The sequence below is a fragment of the Dromaius novaehollandiae genome, chromosome 7, assembly GCF_036370855.1.
Source record: "Dromaius novaehollandiae isolate bDroNov1 chromosome 7, bDroNov1.hap1, whole genome shotgun sequence".
In the NCBI taxonomy this organism is placed as follows: Eukaryota; Metazoa; Chordata; class Aves; order Casuariiformes; family Dromaiidae; genus Dromaius; species Dromaius novaehollandiae.
Genome location: NC_088104.1, coordinates 27632715 through 27649785, shown reverse-complemented (window position 1 = coordinate 27649785; position 17071 = coordinate 27632715). Strand labels below are relative to the sequence as shown.

The window sequence follows — 17071 nt, the reverse complement described above, 5'->3', positions numbered from 1 at the left end:
CCCGTGAATACTTTCTATGGCTGAAGACGGGTCCGTAGTCAGAGCTTTGCGACGCTGGGACAGCTTTCAAGTGGGAATAGCGGGGCCTAATGTTCAAGACGTTCAAGAGTGGAGCTCAGCGTGTTTAGGAATGGTGCTGGATGGTAAAGGCTGAGGAACGAGGGACTGGACTTGAAGGCCTTTAGGTCCTCTTTTTCTTAAGGTGATAAAACACAGCAGCAGTCCAGGACTTGAGCAGTGCATGGTTAAGAACATCAATACTTTTGCTCAGTTGCCAAAAATATTGCCAGCTCCAAACGTTCAAAAAACCTTGTGTCAAGTCCTAGAAGAAAATTTAAATTGGTTTCTCTAATTCCCTTCTAGCTTTGAGCCTTTAGGGTTCATGTTTTCAGTCCCCTCTGCAAGGATTAGAGGGGTATTTAAAAAGCTAGAGTTCCAAGGGATTTTTATGGCTGCATAAAATAAAAAAGCCTGGCTTAGGAGAAATGCCTAATATTACAAGATAAAATTTTGAGAGCTGGCAGCCCTGAACTGGTTTGTGGAGTTTCACAAGCAAAAGAGACATCAGATTGATAAATTAAGTTATGTTAAGAAAACCTTTCTAAATGTTTGATGTTTCAAAATGTCATGTTTGTGATTCAAGCCCAGAAGCCAAATCCCACCCACTAGATCTTTTAACACAATAAATTTTCATGCATTTTGTGTTTAAAACTGTCTTAAAAATTGTATTCAGTCACTGATTTTCATCTATTCAGCAAAGTATAATTTGAGCACAAGTCAACTAGGTAAGTTATCATGAGAGAGAGCGCACTCTTCATTAATCAGGTGATCCCTTAGAGGAATTGTTTATCACAAGGATGTTTTGCATTATGAAGTATATTGCTAATATACTGCAAATATTTTTTATTTTCCCTAACAATTAATAAAAAGTTTAGGGAAAACCAACAAGCATCTTTAAAGAATTGAACAGCTTGGACAAGGGAGAGAAACGTACTAAAATAAGGTATTAAAGTCAGCTTTACTGCAATCTTGAAGTTGCAAAAGGCTTTGAAAAGTGAATGACCAGAGAGAAATATCTCATGAGAATAAAATGGGCTTTTGAAGGATAACTTCAGCTGTAAATGCTGAAGTAAAAGGTGCTTGTTGCGCACCTCAGCATTTTCAAGCGCGAAAAATATATATTCTGCTCACATTTCTGTCTTTTGGGGGGTTATATTTATTCAGGGGAGATTAACAGCCTATTTTCAGTGTGACTGCCTTCATCAGAAGTTTATCCCTGTCCAAAATGACACTTTCACTTTTTATGGGAGCAGTATGCATGAATTTCTGTGCGGACTTCAGATTCATAGTTGTAAAGTGATAGGTGGAAAAATGTTTCTACCCCTAAGGAGATGCCAGAATTGTATTCTTTACGTGATGGCAGTATAAGACAAACTGTGACTAGTAGAATTCTGTTTGCCGGATCATTTTGTGTTAAATAACTTTATTTTGGTATCAAGTTCTAATCCACGTTATGATTACTTGGGCATTTAATAAGGTCATGTGTTATGCCTATAGCTGCAATAGGGTCCATAGATATTTGTGGCCTTTTTTTGTAGTAGAGGCGGCAGTCTAGTATGATCTAAAACCACGCGGGAGTCTGCTGGTTGTATGAACAGTCTTTTAAAGGAGACTGCAGAAACTTTCTGTTAGGAAGCACAGGGAAACTCTGCCTTGTGTCCCTTACTGCCTTTGGCCGCTTGTGTGTCTGGCGAGAGGAGTGACAAACCTGTCTCTGCATGTACTTTTCTAGATTTTCTATCTTTAGGTGGCCTTTACTTTTTCATAAGAGCAATGCTGCCATTTGGAGGTGAGTATTTGGTGTTTCTTCTCTCCTGCTCCTGCCCTGCCCCTGCCCGCCATGGCCCGAATACTGGAGGAGGTGGTGCGCTTGTGCTGGCAGCAAGTGTCACCTTTCAGCATCAGCTGCCGGGCTTCCCCGAGGAGCCGTGCTGGCTCGGCGGCGTTGGCGTGGGCTGTAGCAGCAGGGCTCTTACGGTACTGGGACCTTTGCAACCCCTAACTCTCACCGCTGTGCAGTACAGAACTGCGAGATACATCTCTGCTGTGTTCTGGTTTTGTGATACTATGATTTACAGGTGACTTGGCCATGTTTTGAAATTCCAGTTCTTAAGGAGTGAACTTAGGCAATATTTTTTTCATCAGTTTCATCATTCAGTTGCAGATGCAACTTCTACACCTGTGCGTGGTTTACTTCCCTGCCTCAGTGCTCCTGAAAGTTTTCACATACTTGGTGGCTTAGAAATGTTAGGAAAAATGCACTGGTGGGTGTGTTCTTTTTTTTTCTTTCTATTTTCTCTAGTTTCTTTAGATCTTTATTTTTTAACTTCAAAAAAAAAAAAAATCTTTAGGAAGTGGATGAAGAAGAGTGTGTAGAGTTGTTTTATGTAGCTCAAGTGTCTAATGGCCCCAGACTGGGGAAATTGCTGTGTTCTCTGTTAACCATCCGTAAATGAATATGATACATGACTGTAGCAAGGGAAAATGTATGTGGTTTGTAAAGCAGGCAGAAGATGTCACACTGGGTTCTGCTTTTTGTCTTTTCTTTCCCTTCCCTCTATATAGTAAGAGGGGACACAAGCAGGGGGAAGAGAGGACTCTGCAGAGATACAGGGGCGGGAGAAGATCAGGGGTTGGGAAATAAATTGTAAGATGGAGAATAGTTATCAAAATGATAACAGTGGAGAGGTGTAAGGAAAAGGAGTCAGAAAAAAAATCCTGTCAGCAAGAAGGAAAATGTCTAAAATTACTTTAGGCCAAAGGAATCTTTAAGTTCTGCAGAACTTAATCTTGCTTCCAGGTCTCAGTTTCCCTGCGGTGTCCTCTGAGCTCTAGGTGCCTTTTGCCACTGACTGCAATGAGAATCCTTTGCAGCTCTCGGGGTGTTAGAGGTAGATAATGAATTAGAGCTTGTCCTGGAGATTCACTTCATGCCTGCTATGGTATAACTTACCCTTCTTTTCTTGGGCATTTAGAGAGCGATAGCCTCCTGACCTGTATGTCTGAACTAAAATAAACTTAAACTAGCCTAGTGGATATCAGAAAGCCTTATAAACTTGACAGCAGATGGCACATGCTTTTGTTTAGCCCTGCATATACTATCTTGGTGGGTGGTAACTGCCTTAGGACAAAATCAGCATCCCACCAGTCACCATCTGGGGTGGCAGATGATGTGTGGGACTGTCATGAATAAGCATTCTGATGTTTGTAAATGTCCCAAGGAAGACACCGCTTGCTAGCGCTGCGGTTGGTATGCACTCAACACTGCAAAAAGCACACCTTATGCAGTATTCAGCAAAAACGAATTTGAGTGCCTTAGGGCCAGGTAATGTGGGTGGGTGTAAGGAGATTCTTCAGAATTTTGTTGGTTTTGATGGTGAACTTGCACAGCACTTATTTTGCAGACCCTTAATCTTCGGTGCTTCTGTGATTAAAAGTAACCGTTCTGATTCTTAGGTACTGTCAGAGGTGATGTTTAGACACCTCATGTCAGGTTAGACCTACTGCTGATGACGAGCATAAACATAAGATATACTTTAAGCCCTGACAGTATAGTCTGAGTTGGTGGGTGAAGAGAGGGGAAGATTTGAACACAAACGATGTACAGTCTCTTGCAGAAGAGCACGCAGTAGTTCCTCTGGGATGCAGGAAAGGAATTGCAGGTCTCCTGGCCCTCAGCTCTGTGCAGCCCCAGCTGGGGGAAGTGGAAAACCAAAGCACGCAAGGGTGAGCTGTGAGGATACAAACAAGCTACTTCCCTCACTCAGGCTGCTCCTGGCTCTGTGCACTAAGCCTGATTCCTCCTGCCATACGTGCTTTGACAAATACTATTTAGACCAGTTTTGGTTGGAAGGGTCCCCTGTCATTCACGTGACAGGTTCCTTACGTAGAGTATTTGAGACAGTAAAGTTGGTCCCACAGGAAGCTCTGGTTAGTATTGAGTATAAACGTCTTTGAAAGGAAAAAATCTCTGCATCAGTCTTGTAATTTGCCTTATACTGCAGTTAAGACATCCGTTTTGGTTTGTGTTAAAGCATGTTTTATTCTCACTTAGCTGATCTATATATCTGCTGAAATGAGTAGGAAATAACAGTTTAAGAAAACAGTATTTCCTTTAGTGAATCAAATAGTTGACTTCTTTTTCATGACACTTTCGGCGTACGTGGTGCAGAAATCCTCTGTTTGCAGAATATCTAAACAGTGGGGGGCTCAAGAGGTTTGCGCAGTTTCAAGCTGTTTGAGTTGCCAACTGCTTGTTGGTGTGAGGGAGTCAGAGGGGTGGAATACACCCTGCGAGGCTCCACGTGGTTGTGCTTCCTACAGTAGGATGTCTAACTCGTAAACCGATTTTATGGTAATGAATGATGAAGGCAAAGAAAAACAAACAGAACCCTACATGAACTCTTCCTTAATTCGAATGGTATCTTTTAGATTAAAATTTAAAGGCTAGAGGTAAGGATTAAAATCCAAAAGTTTAAGAAGATACCATGGCTACTCTATTAAACCCGAATTAGAATAATGCAACAGTGTGGTTGCACTGGCTGGAATTTAAAGAAATGAGTGGGATTTGTCTTTCAAAGTCGTACGAGCAAATGCACTCGAACAGGTTTGTTGTTCTTAACTTGGAAAAGATCAGTGTGGGTTATCTGCAGCATGCATATGCTTTCTCTGGAGCAGGAAATAAGATGTCAACAAAAACAGTAAAAGGCTGTCTTATTCTTTATAAACTGAAGTGTGTATTTTAATGTGGAATAAGATAGGTATTCAGAATGGTTTTTAACAAGGAGCCATCAGAGCAGTTGCTGAGAGCCTGAGGTGCCTGAGAATTGGACGCTGAGAGAAGTCCCTGCAAGTCGGTGAACGGGCAGGTGGAATTAAGGAGTGGCCCAAAGCTTCACCTCTGCCTCAGGGCTCTGAGCTTAAAATCAGCACAAAATGTACATAACTGTGGTTCATTTAAACAAGGAAAATGAAAAGAGAAGAGGTACATTCAACGCACTGCTCACTTCAACCTTGTCAGTTGCCGCAGATGATCTCAAACTGGACAATCTACTTGCCTCTTCTTATGGGCTCTACCGTTTGGGTGACTCTTATTACTTGATCATAAATCAAAAGTATTCAATCAGACAAAACATGTAATATGTTCCCTTTTTGAGCTGCAAGATCTGGTGAAGATGTATCTAATTAATGTCTGCTGTTCAACATACTTTTTTTTCTACCAAGGAATATAAGAGGGATCCTCTGATTTAAAAGAATGTTTAAATACAATACTTTGAAAGATGTGAGAAAAATCCCAAACCAGCAACTTGGTAGAATTCTACCGATTTAGGAAATAGTCTTAGAAAATTGTCTTAGAGACAATGATACATGCAGAAAACAATGCAAGTTTTTTTCTTAAATTGATAATAAGTAGGACCATTTCATAGTCTCAAGTAAGCAGATTGTGAAAATGATCAAAATGGATAATGCATCTAAAGAGATTCATTTTGTGCCTTTTTATTTTAGAAAATTTTGCATTTTTAAAAACTGATTCACTTTTTCAAAGAGCTCTTTGAGGAGATTGCTATTAAAATGACTTGTACTTTTCAGATGTTTAACTTTTTAAAAGCATCCCAACCTGTTCTTTTTGCTGGCTACTCAGCATTTTGGCACGTGGAATGTTTTAATCCTGGCCTTGCCCAACAGGGAGGTCAGTGAAGTCTGTCTTGTTTTTTGTGTTTTTTGCCTCATTCATGGGTGTTGCTTTAGAATTTCAGAAGATTTGGGTTGTAGGACCTTGGCAGAAGAAGACTAGAGTTCCTGGAGAAAATAAGATGTAGCTATGACCTGATACTGACAATCAGCAGTGTTTGGTATGTTGTGCATTCTTTTTTGTATATAAGGAGACTAATGCACAGATTGGACTAAGTGGCACCTGGCTGAATGTGTTACAGGCAAAGCACTAAGGGTGGCAGTGCAATTATTAGGGAAGTATATATGACTGACTTTTTGCAGGAGAAAGCCAAGGAGGCAGAGTGAAGCTATCTTCCTGGCAGGTGTACTCTCTCTGACAGATTTGTGCACATGGCAGATGAGGAAAAAAGACCAAGATGCCATATCCAACCATAGATTGGACACTTTGGGCCTCTGCATGTTCTTCTGCAGTTGGATAAGAGTACTTAAGCTACAGTGAAAGTTAACTAAAAAATTTGTGAGTAATGGTTTTAGACAGATTCCTGAGAAGTAGCCACCAACTTGTCAAAATCATGTTACAGTGATGTTAGAAAATTATCTGCTTCTCCTGAAGCATCATCTGAGAGAGCTGTCTAGATTCCAAACTTGATTAACCTTCTTGGCAGTGGTCAGATATATCATGTCAGGCCAGGATGAATCTCTTTGGAAAATAAGTCCATGTGTAAATCTGTTCCTTCTTGTTAATTTTAAGAATGTCAGCAACTTGTAAGTATGGGGCTGAAGAGGAAAGGATCACTCTTAAAATTAGTTAGCTACAAACATGGCCACATGCAACTGCAGCCTGTGACAAAACTAATGCGTCAGTTCTGTGATAATCTGAGACCACAGTAATTTCGTTTACTCCAGTTTAGCTGAGCTCACAGTCTAGTACAGTAAGTCTAATTTTAGGTTTACCGGTCTTGAAATTGTCCTCTTTTTAAGGAGAACAAAGAATAAATACTAGTTGCTTAAATGTTTTTAGTTTTCTGAGTTACCTTATATTGAACAGCTAATGTTTGTGTTGAGAAACAACCATCTGTTTTTGCAGTTTAAAGAGAATCTCGTTCAAATGTTAAATATTCTGAAATGTGTTAGTGAAGAAGCTGTCAGCCATTCGTCATACTGCACCATTCAAAATTTCCCATGTACAAGAACAGCAAGCTGACTTCCTATTCATATTGATAAACTAGCATCAAAATACTTATGCGCTAAAACAGTATTTAACCTGGCTTGGTCAATATGCCATCATTAACCAATTATTCTTTATTATTTACATTTATGAGCCATCCAGTTTTTACTGTAACTTTGAATTAAAATATTCTATATGCTTCGTGAGCAGAGGTGAAAAAGAAAAAGAAGAGCTGATCAGGTGCATATAGATAGGTAATAAATAGTTTGAGAGGTAGGAACATCGCTGAATATGAGGCTGCCTTCAGGAATTTCAGAGCAAGATGGAGATTAAACATGGCAGTTCTCTGTTTTGATTTGTACTGAAAGAAAAAGGATGCATCTTTTGAAAGAAAACTGGCTCCTTAGACATATGGGGGATCTTTCAAGGTTGGCTTCAAAATAGTCTCTAGTGCTTTTTTAACACTGTAGGATATTGAGCACAAGGCACTGTGCATATGCTGTTCACCACAGTATCCCAATAGAACTTGTTGCCCAGATGGTGCAAACCATATGCCTCTCAATAGCTTATGTATAAAATATAAGAAAGGTCATAAGACTTACCAGAAACAGTTCTAGTGAGGCTCTTTTTAATAATACTCTGGAGATACTCAGGCTGGTTGTTTTCCGTCTTTTTGAGTGTTTCGTGGCAGAGCTGAGGAACTGTGGAATCATATTTGCTCCAGTGCAAGACCGCAGCTCCCAAGGCGTCTGTACAGGCTTCGTTGGTCCATCTGCGCAGGTAGCTTTTCCCCACTGGAGATGCCCGAGATGGGTACGGTACCAGGCTCAGGGGTATTCTTTTTGCAGTTGGCTGAATGAACCTTTCTGAAAACACAACAAAATAGAAAACTGATTTATGCTGGTAGCTGTGCCTGTGTCTTCCACAACTTGTTTGACTATTTCCAAAGGCTAAAAAAAGAAAATTCTGTTTGCCCATATGTAAGTTGTTAAAATACATTTTCTATTTTGCTTACCTGGCATCGAGCCACAGAGGGATGGCATTCTAATTACATTTGCAGCATGGCGTTTCTTTGAAGTATGAACTAATTAGGAATGAGCATTACAAAAGTTTAGACTAGTACTCAGGAAAAGAATGCTTCGTGTAACCATCACTAATTCATTAGGAGAACGAAAAGCTTATTTCCTTTGAGTAAAGATGTGCACATTCTCACCTACAGGAGTGTACTATATGTATAATACTTCTTTGTAGCTCCTCTGAAAGCACAACTCTGTTTAAAAGTAAATTAGCTAAATTGAAAGGCTAATTGCCTTGAGCTTCAAGTACAAAGGATGTCCATGCTTAGATTTCTTTGCCAGCTGTAAGAGGCTGAGAAGATGTGGTTTCAGAAATCCAAACAGGGTATCTCATGACACATACGAATTTTAATGTGGTGTCATAAATCACTAATTTATTCTTGCTCCAGTATTGCTTGCAGAATCCATTCAGATCACAGTTCTGTATACTGGAGATGAAACATGAACCTGGGGACTTGTTTAGTCGGGTAGCAGCTTGTGTCAGATACCCGCAAAGCTCCTGCGCTTCCATTGCTTCCTCTGATGTTTTTGATTAGAAGGAAAGTTAATGTATTTGATTGGAAGCAGAACTTAGCTTTACAAGAGAAAGAAGTAGAATATTTCGCATTCCTGTGAAAGATGAATATGCCATATAATCCCTTTATGGATGTAGATTTTTCCTGACCATTTCAGCTAGATGTTTTGTAACGCACTTGGATTTCTTCTGTTTCCTCCTTTTCCCTTTTTTCATGTTCTCACCTTTCAATTTTTAGTTGGGTCTCATCCTCTAAAGTCACTGAATAAATACATTTACTTACAAAGATATATCACTACCTTTGTAATATGTGTGTTTCTCCAGTGTGATTTGCAGAATCGTGTCCTTTTTGTATAGGATATTTTAATTTGTGGAGGTTGTTAAATGTCAGCCACTGCTGAGACTTGGCCTTCTACGCTGTGTTGAATCCATATTGTACAAAAGTGGAAGCTGACAGAAGCAAATTATATCAATGTTAGTCTTAAATGGGAAGCATTAATGACTCGTTCACTAATTAATAAAGCCTAAATATGTGAGCTTTTGAGCTGTAGTCAGCTGCTTCTGAAATGAAGGTCTTAAATCCTTTGCCCCATATAAGGGAACAGAAGACCCAGGTGCAGGTAGAGGAGGGGGAAGCAGAAGTTGAGGCAATTTGCAGGTTTCTGGTAACAGTAGCTGGACAAGGGTCCCTTGCTCTGGACTCAATCCCTGTTGTTGGTTTTGTCTAGGAAGGGCACAAACGATGTTGGGCTATTTACTGAAGGACAGAACAAATTGACTGCCTGAACTGCAGTCCCCTATGCAATTTTTTTCTCATGCTGCACATTTAAAAGACCCCTGCTAGTGACAAGTTGATGTCTGAGTTGTGGAGCACATGCAGATCTGGCTTGATGCCTCTTTGGAGTGAATAGCAGTTTTTGTGGGTTCTAGGTAAAGATTCAGTTGCAGGTTACACATGCGGGTTGGCAGTATTTCACATGTAACAGAAGCAAAATGTTTGTATTGTATGATTGGTTCTAATAAAACTCAGTAGTAGCTGCCGTGTATAGTGTATGGTGTATAAATAATGTATAACTGTATAAATAGATTCCCTCTAAATAAATGAATATGGATTCAAAGCCACTTTGTTAGAAATGACACATTCTCTAAGGTTCTATTATAATAGCTTTTATATTAAAAAAACCCTTATTTTCAAATAGATATCCATGTAGAATTAGCCTTGCAAACATAAGCAACCGATAAATCTGGCTAGGTTTTAACCAAAAAGAGAGGTATTGATCTCTTGTTATATTTTTCCCAAATGATCATTTCTACCTTTTCTCCCTTTTAATGAATTTATATTCTCATTTTGAATCTTGACCTTGCTTTTAAATACTTCACAGTGCCATACAGGAGTATGGCTCTAACTGAGTTTTTGATTCTGCAGAATATAATGGTCATGTAATTCCTCTCTGTTTTCAGTTCACCGGCTCTGGTCTCAAGTAGCTGCCTCTGTGACGCTGTAATGTTACTGAGCCGGGTGTGAGCCTGACCCCCGCCGAAAGGCCCGGTTTCCTGTGTGCCTGCAGGTAGGTGAGGGTGCAGGCGTTCACCGCTCCCCCAATCTGTCTGCAGCAAAAACTTTCAGAAAGAAAGAAAATGTCTCTGGCCAGATGCTTGCTTGTATAACTTCAAGTGATGATGAAATAAAGAGATTAGGAATAATGCTCAAGATCTCTGTTTAATAAAAAACAGAATTAAACGTGTAGGTGTAACAGCTTCTTTCATAAAAGTGTTCATAAATCCTTTCATAAAAGGATTCAGATAGCCTCCTAAAGGAGGCTTCTCCTGGAAAGTGCATCAGCATTCAGGCTGGGCTGCTTGTGCTAACTCAGTGCAGCACCGTGTTTGTTATGTGTATGTCCAGAGCCAGGACATTGCAGCAGGTATTTTTAAAGGAGACCAAATTTTGAAGAAAAATAGCACCTTTAACCACGTTAATTCTTGGACAAATATGTACACCACGACAAGTGATCAGTTACAGTGAAAGCTGCATTAGTGTGTGTGTGCTGGGAAAGCTGCCTGGCTGTTTGACACCAGCATTTTTTCCTTTAAATGTTTTAGGAGGTACTGGACCAGGCTTCTCAAACACAGATGGGCTCTGCCTGTATTTAAGCATCTCATAAGTGGCCTCACTTATACACATGTGAGGTGCTTCGTAGGTCCTATGGAAACTGGTGGGAGTCCAGCAGTTGTCCATAGCGCGAGCCCTTCCAGAGATGCAGGGAGGGTGTGTTTGCCTCTGCGTGCAGGTTCGCGGCGCGCGTGGGATGGGTTGGGAAGGCGACCGCACCGGTTCCTGGAGGCGACGCGGTTCCCCGCTTTGCCGCCGAAGAAGGCGGCAGCACGTCGTGTCGCCGGGGCAGCTGCCGCGTTGCACTGCCGACTGCGGCCCCGGGGCTCCTCTTGGCCAGCCCGTGGGCGTGAAGCCGTGCCTTATTGGACCGGCTTAGCCGTAAGGTGCCTTAAGCCTGCGGAGAAGGCGGCTGGGATTCCTGCTGGGGACGGGCACCTCTTGGGGCTGGGGCGGTTTGGGCTGCGGCGGGTCCCGCGGGTTAAGGTGCTCGGCGCGGGTAACGTTTCAGAAGCGCTCTGTGTCTGCTATCCCAGCAGTTGCTGGGAGGCCGGTGCTTCTTGTAATCAGGTCACCTTCTAATTTAGATACAGAGCTTTAGGCAGCCGAGGTTATTTTGAAATTTTGGCCTGTGCTTTCTAGGTCTTAAACTAAGTATGGAGAAGAGATTGCTTGAAGTACAACTCATTTGTCATGTATTAGTGCAAGACAGTACTTTGTACTAAAAGTGAATTTAAAACTATTCCTTTTGTAAATAAAGGTGAAACTTAGTGTTTTTTTGGTCTTAATTCTTTTGTCTGTTTGAAGAGTGATTTCTTTCTGAGCTGGGGTGCTGCCTGGGGCGCAGGGGCTGTGTTTTGAGCCCTCGCTGTGCTCAGCGGTTCCTCGTGGACGTGTCCGCGTTGAAGCGTTTTTGGTCAGGTCGGTCAGAGTGCCCTTCGGAAGGGAGCCTTCTCACCTTCCCCACTTACTTCGTTTTGGCTGATACCACAGAGCAGACTTAGAGTTTAGAAAGCGAATTTCTCTTGGTTGAAACGAAGCCAGAACGTCCAGTCTCTCATGCTCTTGTGATAACGGACTAATTCAGTCCGCGGTACCAGACTCGAGCTGGCCACAACAGAAACCCGCCGAGACAGCTTTGCTGTGGCTGTCGGGTACTCGGAACCAACTGTTTTGCCCTGTTTAATCGGCTTTTTCTGGCCCATACTGCTTACTAGTGCAGACGTTACCCTCTGCCTTTTCTAAATGTATGCAAACCAGCTAAGTTTCATTAAAAGTTTAGTTTGTTTAATTATTATTGGCTTTTTGCAATCAAACTTACAGGATTTCTGACAAGCTGCTGTTTTTAACCGTAACTTATTATTAAATTAGTATCTATTATAGCATCTAAAAGTATAATGTAAAAATACTATTTTTCCGAAAACTTTTACTTCAGGAAATAAAAGAATGCAACAGCACCTTAGAAATCTAAAACCATAGAAACAAAGGGAGTAGGGGAAAGTTATTTATGGTTTAAAAAATGCATTGAAAAGTAACAAACACCAAACCTCCAAACAGATTAAATTTTCAGATGAAAATGTCATCTAAGCTCAGCTGAGTCGAGCATCTTGGTTGCTTGCCTTGAAATATGATACTTACGCTTAAATGATTTAGTGTGACAGTGTCTAGCCTAGGTTTTCAGGATCACAAGTATTTTGTTCTAAAAGCAGTTAGGTATCTGGAACCTAAAATTTATTTTTAATAATGGGGTTTTTTTTTTAATATTTGATGTGTATTTTAATGAATGTATTGGCTATGTTCTTTTATATTTGATGACAGAACTGAGATGTATGAAATATATGACGAACTATTTATTTAGAATACTTGACTAATGAGTCATGCTGTAGGAGGTGTTTGTACAAATACTAAAATTTTAACCATGGACTAGAGTTAGGAATATGGCGAGATACTTCCATCATCGTAAATAAATGAATTTTTTATAACCTAAAGCAGGTAAGCCCTTTGGTCCTCATTTTCCCTATTTCTGAAATTAGTTTTGTTGACATAGTTGTGTCGAAGGACCAAACAGACTTACTCCTGGTAATATATTTGTCTGGATAGAGAGAGGCGTAGTCTAGTATTGCTTAGGAATACTGCACAGTTCTTTTGAAAAATTATTATTAATATTCTGTGTTTCTTTTTGTGCGCATAGACGTATGCTGTCTATCGTTTGTGCCAGCTGGCAGGGGGTAGGTATGCCTGAAGAGCAGTGCTGCTCGGTCGGGTTCCTGGGCTGGAAAAGGGGCCTTGCGTTTAAAGCCCCCAGGCGTCTGGAAGGTGGATCGGTGCGTGCTTGCAAGGAGCCTGACTCCTGCTCCGGGGGGGTCAATGCCACTGCCACTGCCTCTGCTTCTGCCCATAGGCGTTCTGCTGGGTGGCGTAAGCAGGGCATGTTTCACCACCATGGAACTGATGTGCTTCTTGGTAAAACCCAAATTTTGAGCAGTCTCAGTTGGTCTAAGCAAGATTTTTTTTTTTAAGTCTGTTATTTTTGGCAAAACTGTGAGCCATGAAGCCAAAGAAAGTGGCTGTTCAGAGCCTCAAGGAGGCAGCACTGAATCTATTCTTGCGAAGAAAAGTGGAAGATAATTTACGATCTATTGATGCCTCTGGCAGATGACCCCAAGTCTTTTTTCTAATGTGAAATGATAGCCATATCAAAAATCTAAAATTGGGAGTCCTGTATGGTTGAGCTGCTTGATAAGTCAATTTCTTACAAATTTCAAATAGTGTTGGTCAATTTTATTTATTTTAACAAGGTATCTGCTCTTTTTTCCATCACTGTCAACTCTAAATGGTTCATTGAAAGTAAATATCATGTTTGAGATGATCCAGAATATTCAGGGTGGGAGGGAGAATAAAGTGTTAACAACAAATTGGTTAGCAAAGAAAACAGAAATATTTTCCTTTTGGGTCACTCTAGAGGCTTCTCCCCATACACAACATTCTCCCCCACTCCCCTTCTTACTGGTGTAGCTGCATACCTTAAATAACACACACTCACACACTCACACACTCACACACTCACACACTCACACACTCACACACTCACACACTCACACACTCTCTCTCACGCCTGTATTTTTATGTTTAACACTTTTCTGTGTGCAGCTTGGTTCACTTATGGATGAGATTTTTATTCTCTAGGGACGATGCGTATTTCAGGCTCTTGGGTTATACAGTCCAGGGACTGTCACTTACTGTGTATTTGTGTAGCTCCCGCAAGACTAACTTCTAGCTGGCATTTCTCTGTGTAATAGTTTTAATGGTGAAGGTATTATAGACTACATCTTAATATTGGTATGAAAGATACAGCTTCTGGGGAAAATAGAAGTGAAAAGTGTTCATTAGTCTTACTTGAATATTCTGCTGTCTTTCAAACAGTGTTTTAGTAACACCTTTTGTCGTCATCCTTTTGGTCTAGTATTTTATTTGGGGCACTGTGTACTACTTTGGGTTACTGGAAAGCAAAAAGCTTTGGAACCAATTTTTAGTGAGGCAAAAAGTGTAGCTGAAAATAATCTCAACCTCCACTAGGAATGCAATAATAAACCTGCTTTAAAACAGGGAGCTGCAGAACAATCTAATGAGCGTGTTGTGTGCAGTGTGTGATATATTACCCGCTTATTATTTCTGAGCTCTGCAGTGTGTCACAAATGCATGTGCTTCTCTATTAAGAGAAGCTGCTGCAACTTGCAACCTTATTTGTTGAAACCAGTGTTTGGTTCACGTTGTTAGCCCTTTGAAAAATAAAATGCTGATTTAGTAGTAAGCATTATTAATTGGTTTCTGGCAACAGTTCTCTCTGTTTTGTAGGTATGAAGCGTCCTTTAAGTCCTGACCACGTCTTTGAAGATGGGATTATGAATCAACCAGCTTTTCTACAGGGCTTTGAAGAAAAAGGACTGAGGAATGACAGACCAGACTATCAATTGAGCAAAGAAAAGAAGAAGATACTGTTTTCCTTCTGTGAAGTGTGCAATATACAGCTGAACTCTGCAGCACAAGCTCAAGTTCATTACAATGGGAAGTCCCACCTGAAAAGAATGAAGCAGCTAAATAATGGAAAACTCCCTACAAGTACAGCTCCTGGCACTTTGTTTGCAAGTACAAGTACAGGTACGTGATCAAAATGAGAAGGTGATTTTTGGTCAGGAAATTTGAGGGAGATCTTAAGCTGTACCTTCCCTCACCCAACATAAGGATTAAACTTCATATAAATTAGTACTAGTAATTAATAATATTTTGTCATGTTCATAATTACTGGCATGCTTCTCTCTTTCTGTGAAGCCAGCTTGCAGTTAGACAGTATTACGTTACTCCATGATTTATGACAGCATTGGAACTTACGAAGTTGGTCTGTTTAAAAGTAGCTGTTATGCATCTAAGTAGTTGAGTGCGTCTCGTTATTTGCTTCCCAAAACAAGGTTCTAGAAGGACACTGCATGCAAAGCAGGAGTTTTTAAAGAAACGTAGTGGAGAGAGGAGGAGGAGTGCTAGAATTTACAGACCTGGTCCTTCTTTCATCATTTCTGCTTTCACACATCTGAGCTTTGATCACTTTCATTAAAATGAGAAGTGATTTGACATAATAGTTTTTACTTATTTGGGACCTTTGTCGTCTTGCCCAGTGCTTTTACAAAGCATATGTAATGTGCGAAATGTAAAGGTGCAAAGCACATAACATACAAAAGGTTGATAGGTCTCCTAGGGTTTTATGGGGTTTTTTTGGTGTTTTTTTGCTTTAGTGTTATTCTGAGTATTTCTTCTGAGGGAGATGCTAGCATTTCCCTACTCCTTTAGGCATATGAGAAAGTAACGAACAAATAATGCATTTTTGTACAGCTATAAGGCTAAGGAAGTTGTGACACCTTCCCCCTCCCCTTTATTTTTAGGGGTCATGGTGTGGCAGATGTTCTGTTGCATTGATGTTTACAGTTTTATAAGGACTTTGCTGCAGGATTATTATTTTTCTGTGATATTCAGAAGCTTCCAACAACACCAAAGAAAATTCGTTAGAGCACGTTAAGTATGCTTTTCTTGTTGATAGTGAAAGCAGATGCTTCCTTTCTTCCCTTCAGGTAATTTTGTTGAATAAAACTCAAGTTGTCTTTGGACATCCTGTAGAATCCAAAAGGGGCAAAGCTGAACTTTAAAGCGTTCTTTGCATCTTGCATTAAAAGAGATATAGCAGTCATCCTTTCTGGTTCTGAGACAAAGGAAAAAAAAATGCTACAGATTTAAGGAATTTTTGTCTAGAAGAAGCAGAAGGTACTGCTTATTAATAGTTAGTATACAAATATAGATGAAGTGACAGACCTCAAATGTTCATGAAAGAGATTTATTCATTTTATTAAGAAAGTGGCATGGCAGCGTGGGAAATCACTTTTTTTTAAATAATGCAGTCAAGCTGCATTAAAGAATAAATCAAAAACTTTGAAAAATGTTGGTGGGGAAAAAACAAGAAACTTACTCCTTTTCCTTTTCTTTGTTTTCTTTCTGCTTTTGATCTTTTTTTTTATTGAATTTGACTATTTTTTTGGAAGTCTGTGGTATAGTTTTGGTTTTGAATCTAAGTAGGGTATGATTATCACTTGGGTAAGGCCTATAGTCCAAAAAATGAAATTCTCATTGGATAACACCTGAATGACTTAATTGTGTACTTTCTTGAAATATCTTTGTATATGAGACATTCTCATTTAACTTAAGTCCTCTGTGTGCTGATGGGAAACATTTAAAATGTTTGCACTGTATACTTTGTATTGCTTTATTGTTAGCTTAACCCCTGCACCTGACATCTGGCACCACAGTCCAAAGAATGCTTTAAGGCTGAGAATATTTTGGTTGCTGGAACATATATTTTGGAGTCACTGTATGGCATAGGAGTTTAAATTTGTTTCTTTTAGCAGTACACTGTATCAGACTATATCCTATTTATACTAGTCTGTATGGTGCATGTTGAAATTGGCATTCTGTTTTTATAGCTGAATGATGTTAGTTTCGTATCATTTAAAAGAAAATACTTTGCATAGGCAGTTTATTATAATTGCATAGACAGTTTAATATATTGTCTAAAAGCCAGTAGATGAACACGATTTACCAAAATGTAATTCTCAACACTTTCTAAAAAGAAGTGGAAATTATAAATTATAAATTAACGTTATCCAAGCTTGGTCCTAATCCACGTCCCTGGAATGTTATTACCCCCTGTAAAGAGAATCTCTTTCCCATTTCCTTGCCTAACATTGTGAACACAATTAGTTGTGTAGATGGTAAAAGAACAATTACGTCCATCTCACCTCACCAGCGACCAGACTTCCTTCCCTGTGCAGGGGAAGCAGGCAGTCCTTGCCCTACCCGCTTGCTGTAACTACGGTGCCCCTCTCCTGCAGCAGGCAGCGGACAGCTGATTGCTCAGCACAGCTCGG

At 40.2% G+C, this 17071-nt stretch overlaps 1 protein-coding gene across 3 annotated transcripts in view; it reads left to right on the top strand.

Annotated features, from left to right (window-relative positions):
- ZNF385B (zinc finger protein 385B) overlaps nucleotides 1–17071 on the top strand; it is a 179524-nt gene that overhangs the window by 18102 nt on the left and 144351 nt on the right. For 2 of the 3 annotated variants that reach the window (XM_064515027.1, XM_026111209.2), the window contains exon 2: nucleotides 14460–14762. In XM_064515027.1, the coding sequence (XP_064371097.1) occupies nucleotides 14462–14762 (301 nt within the window). In that variant the 5' untranslated portion in view covers nucleotides 14460–14461. Of the gene's footprint in view, nucleotides 1–9971; nucleotides 10060–14459; nucleotides 14763–17071 lie in introns of those variants that run through there. The other variant, XM_026111210.2, reaches the window with a different exon arrangement.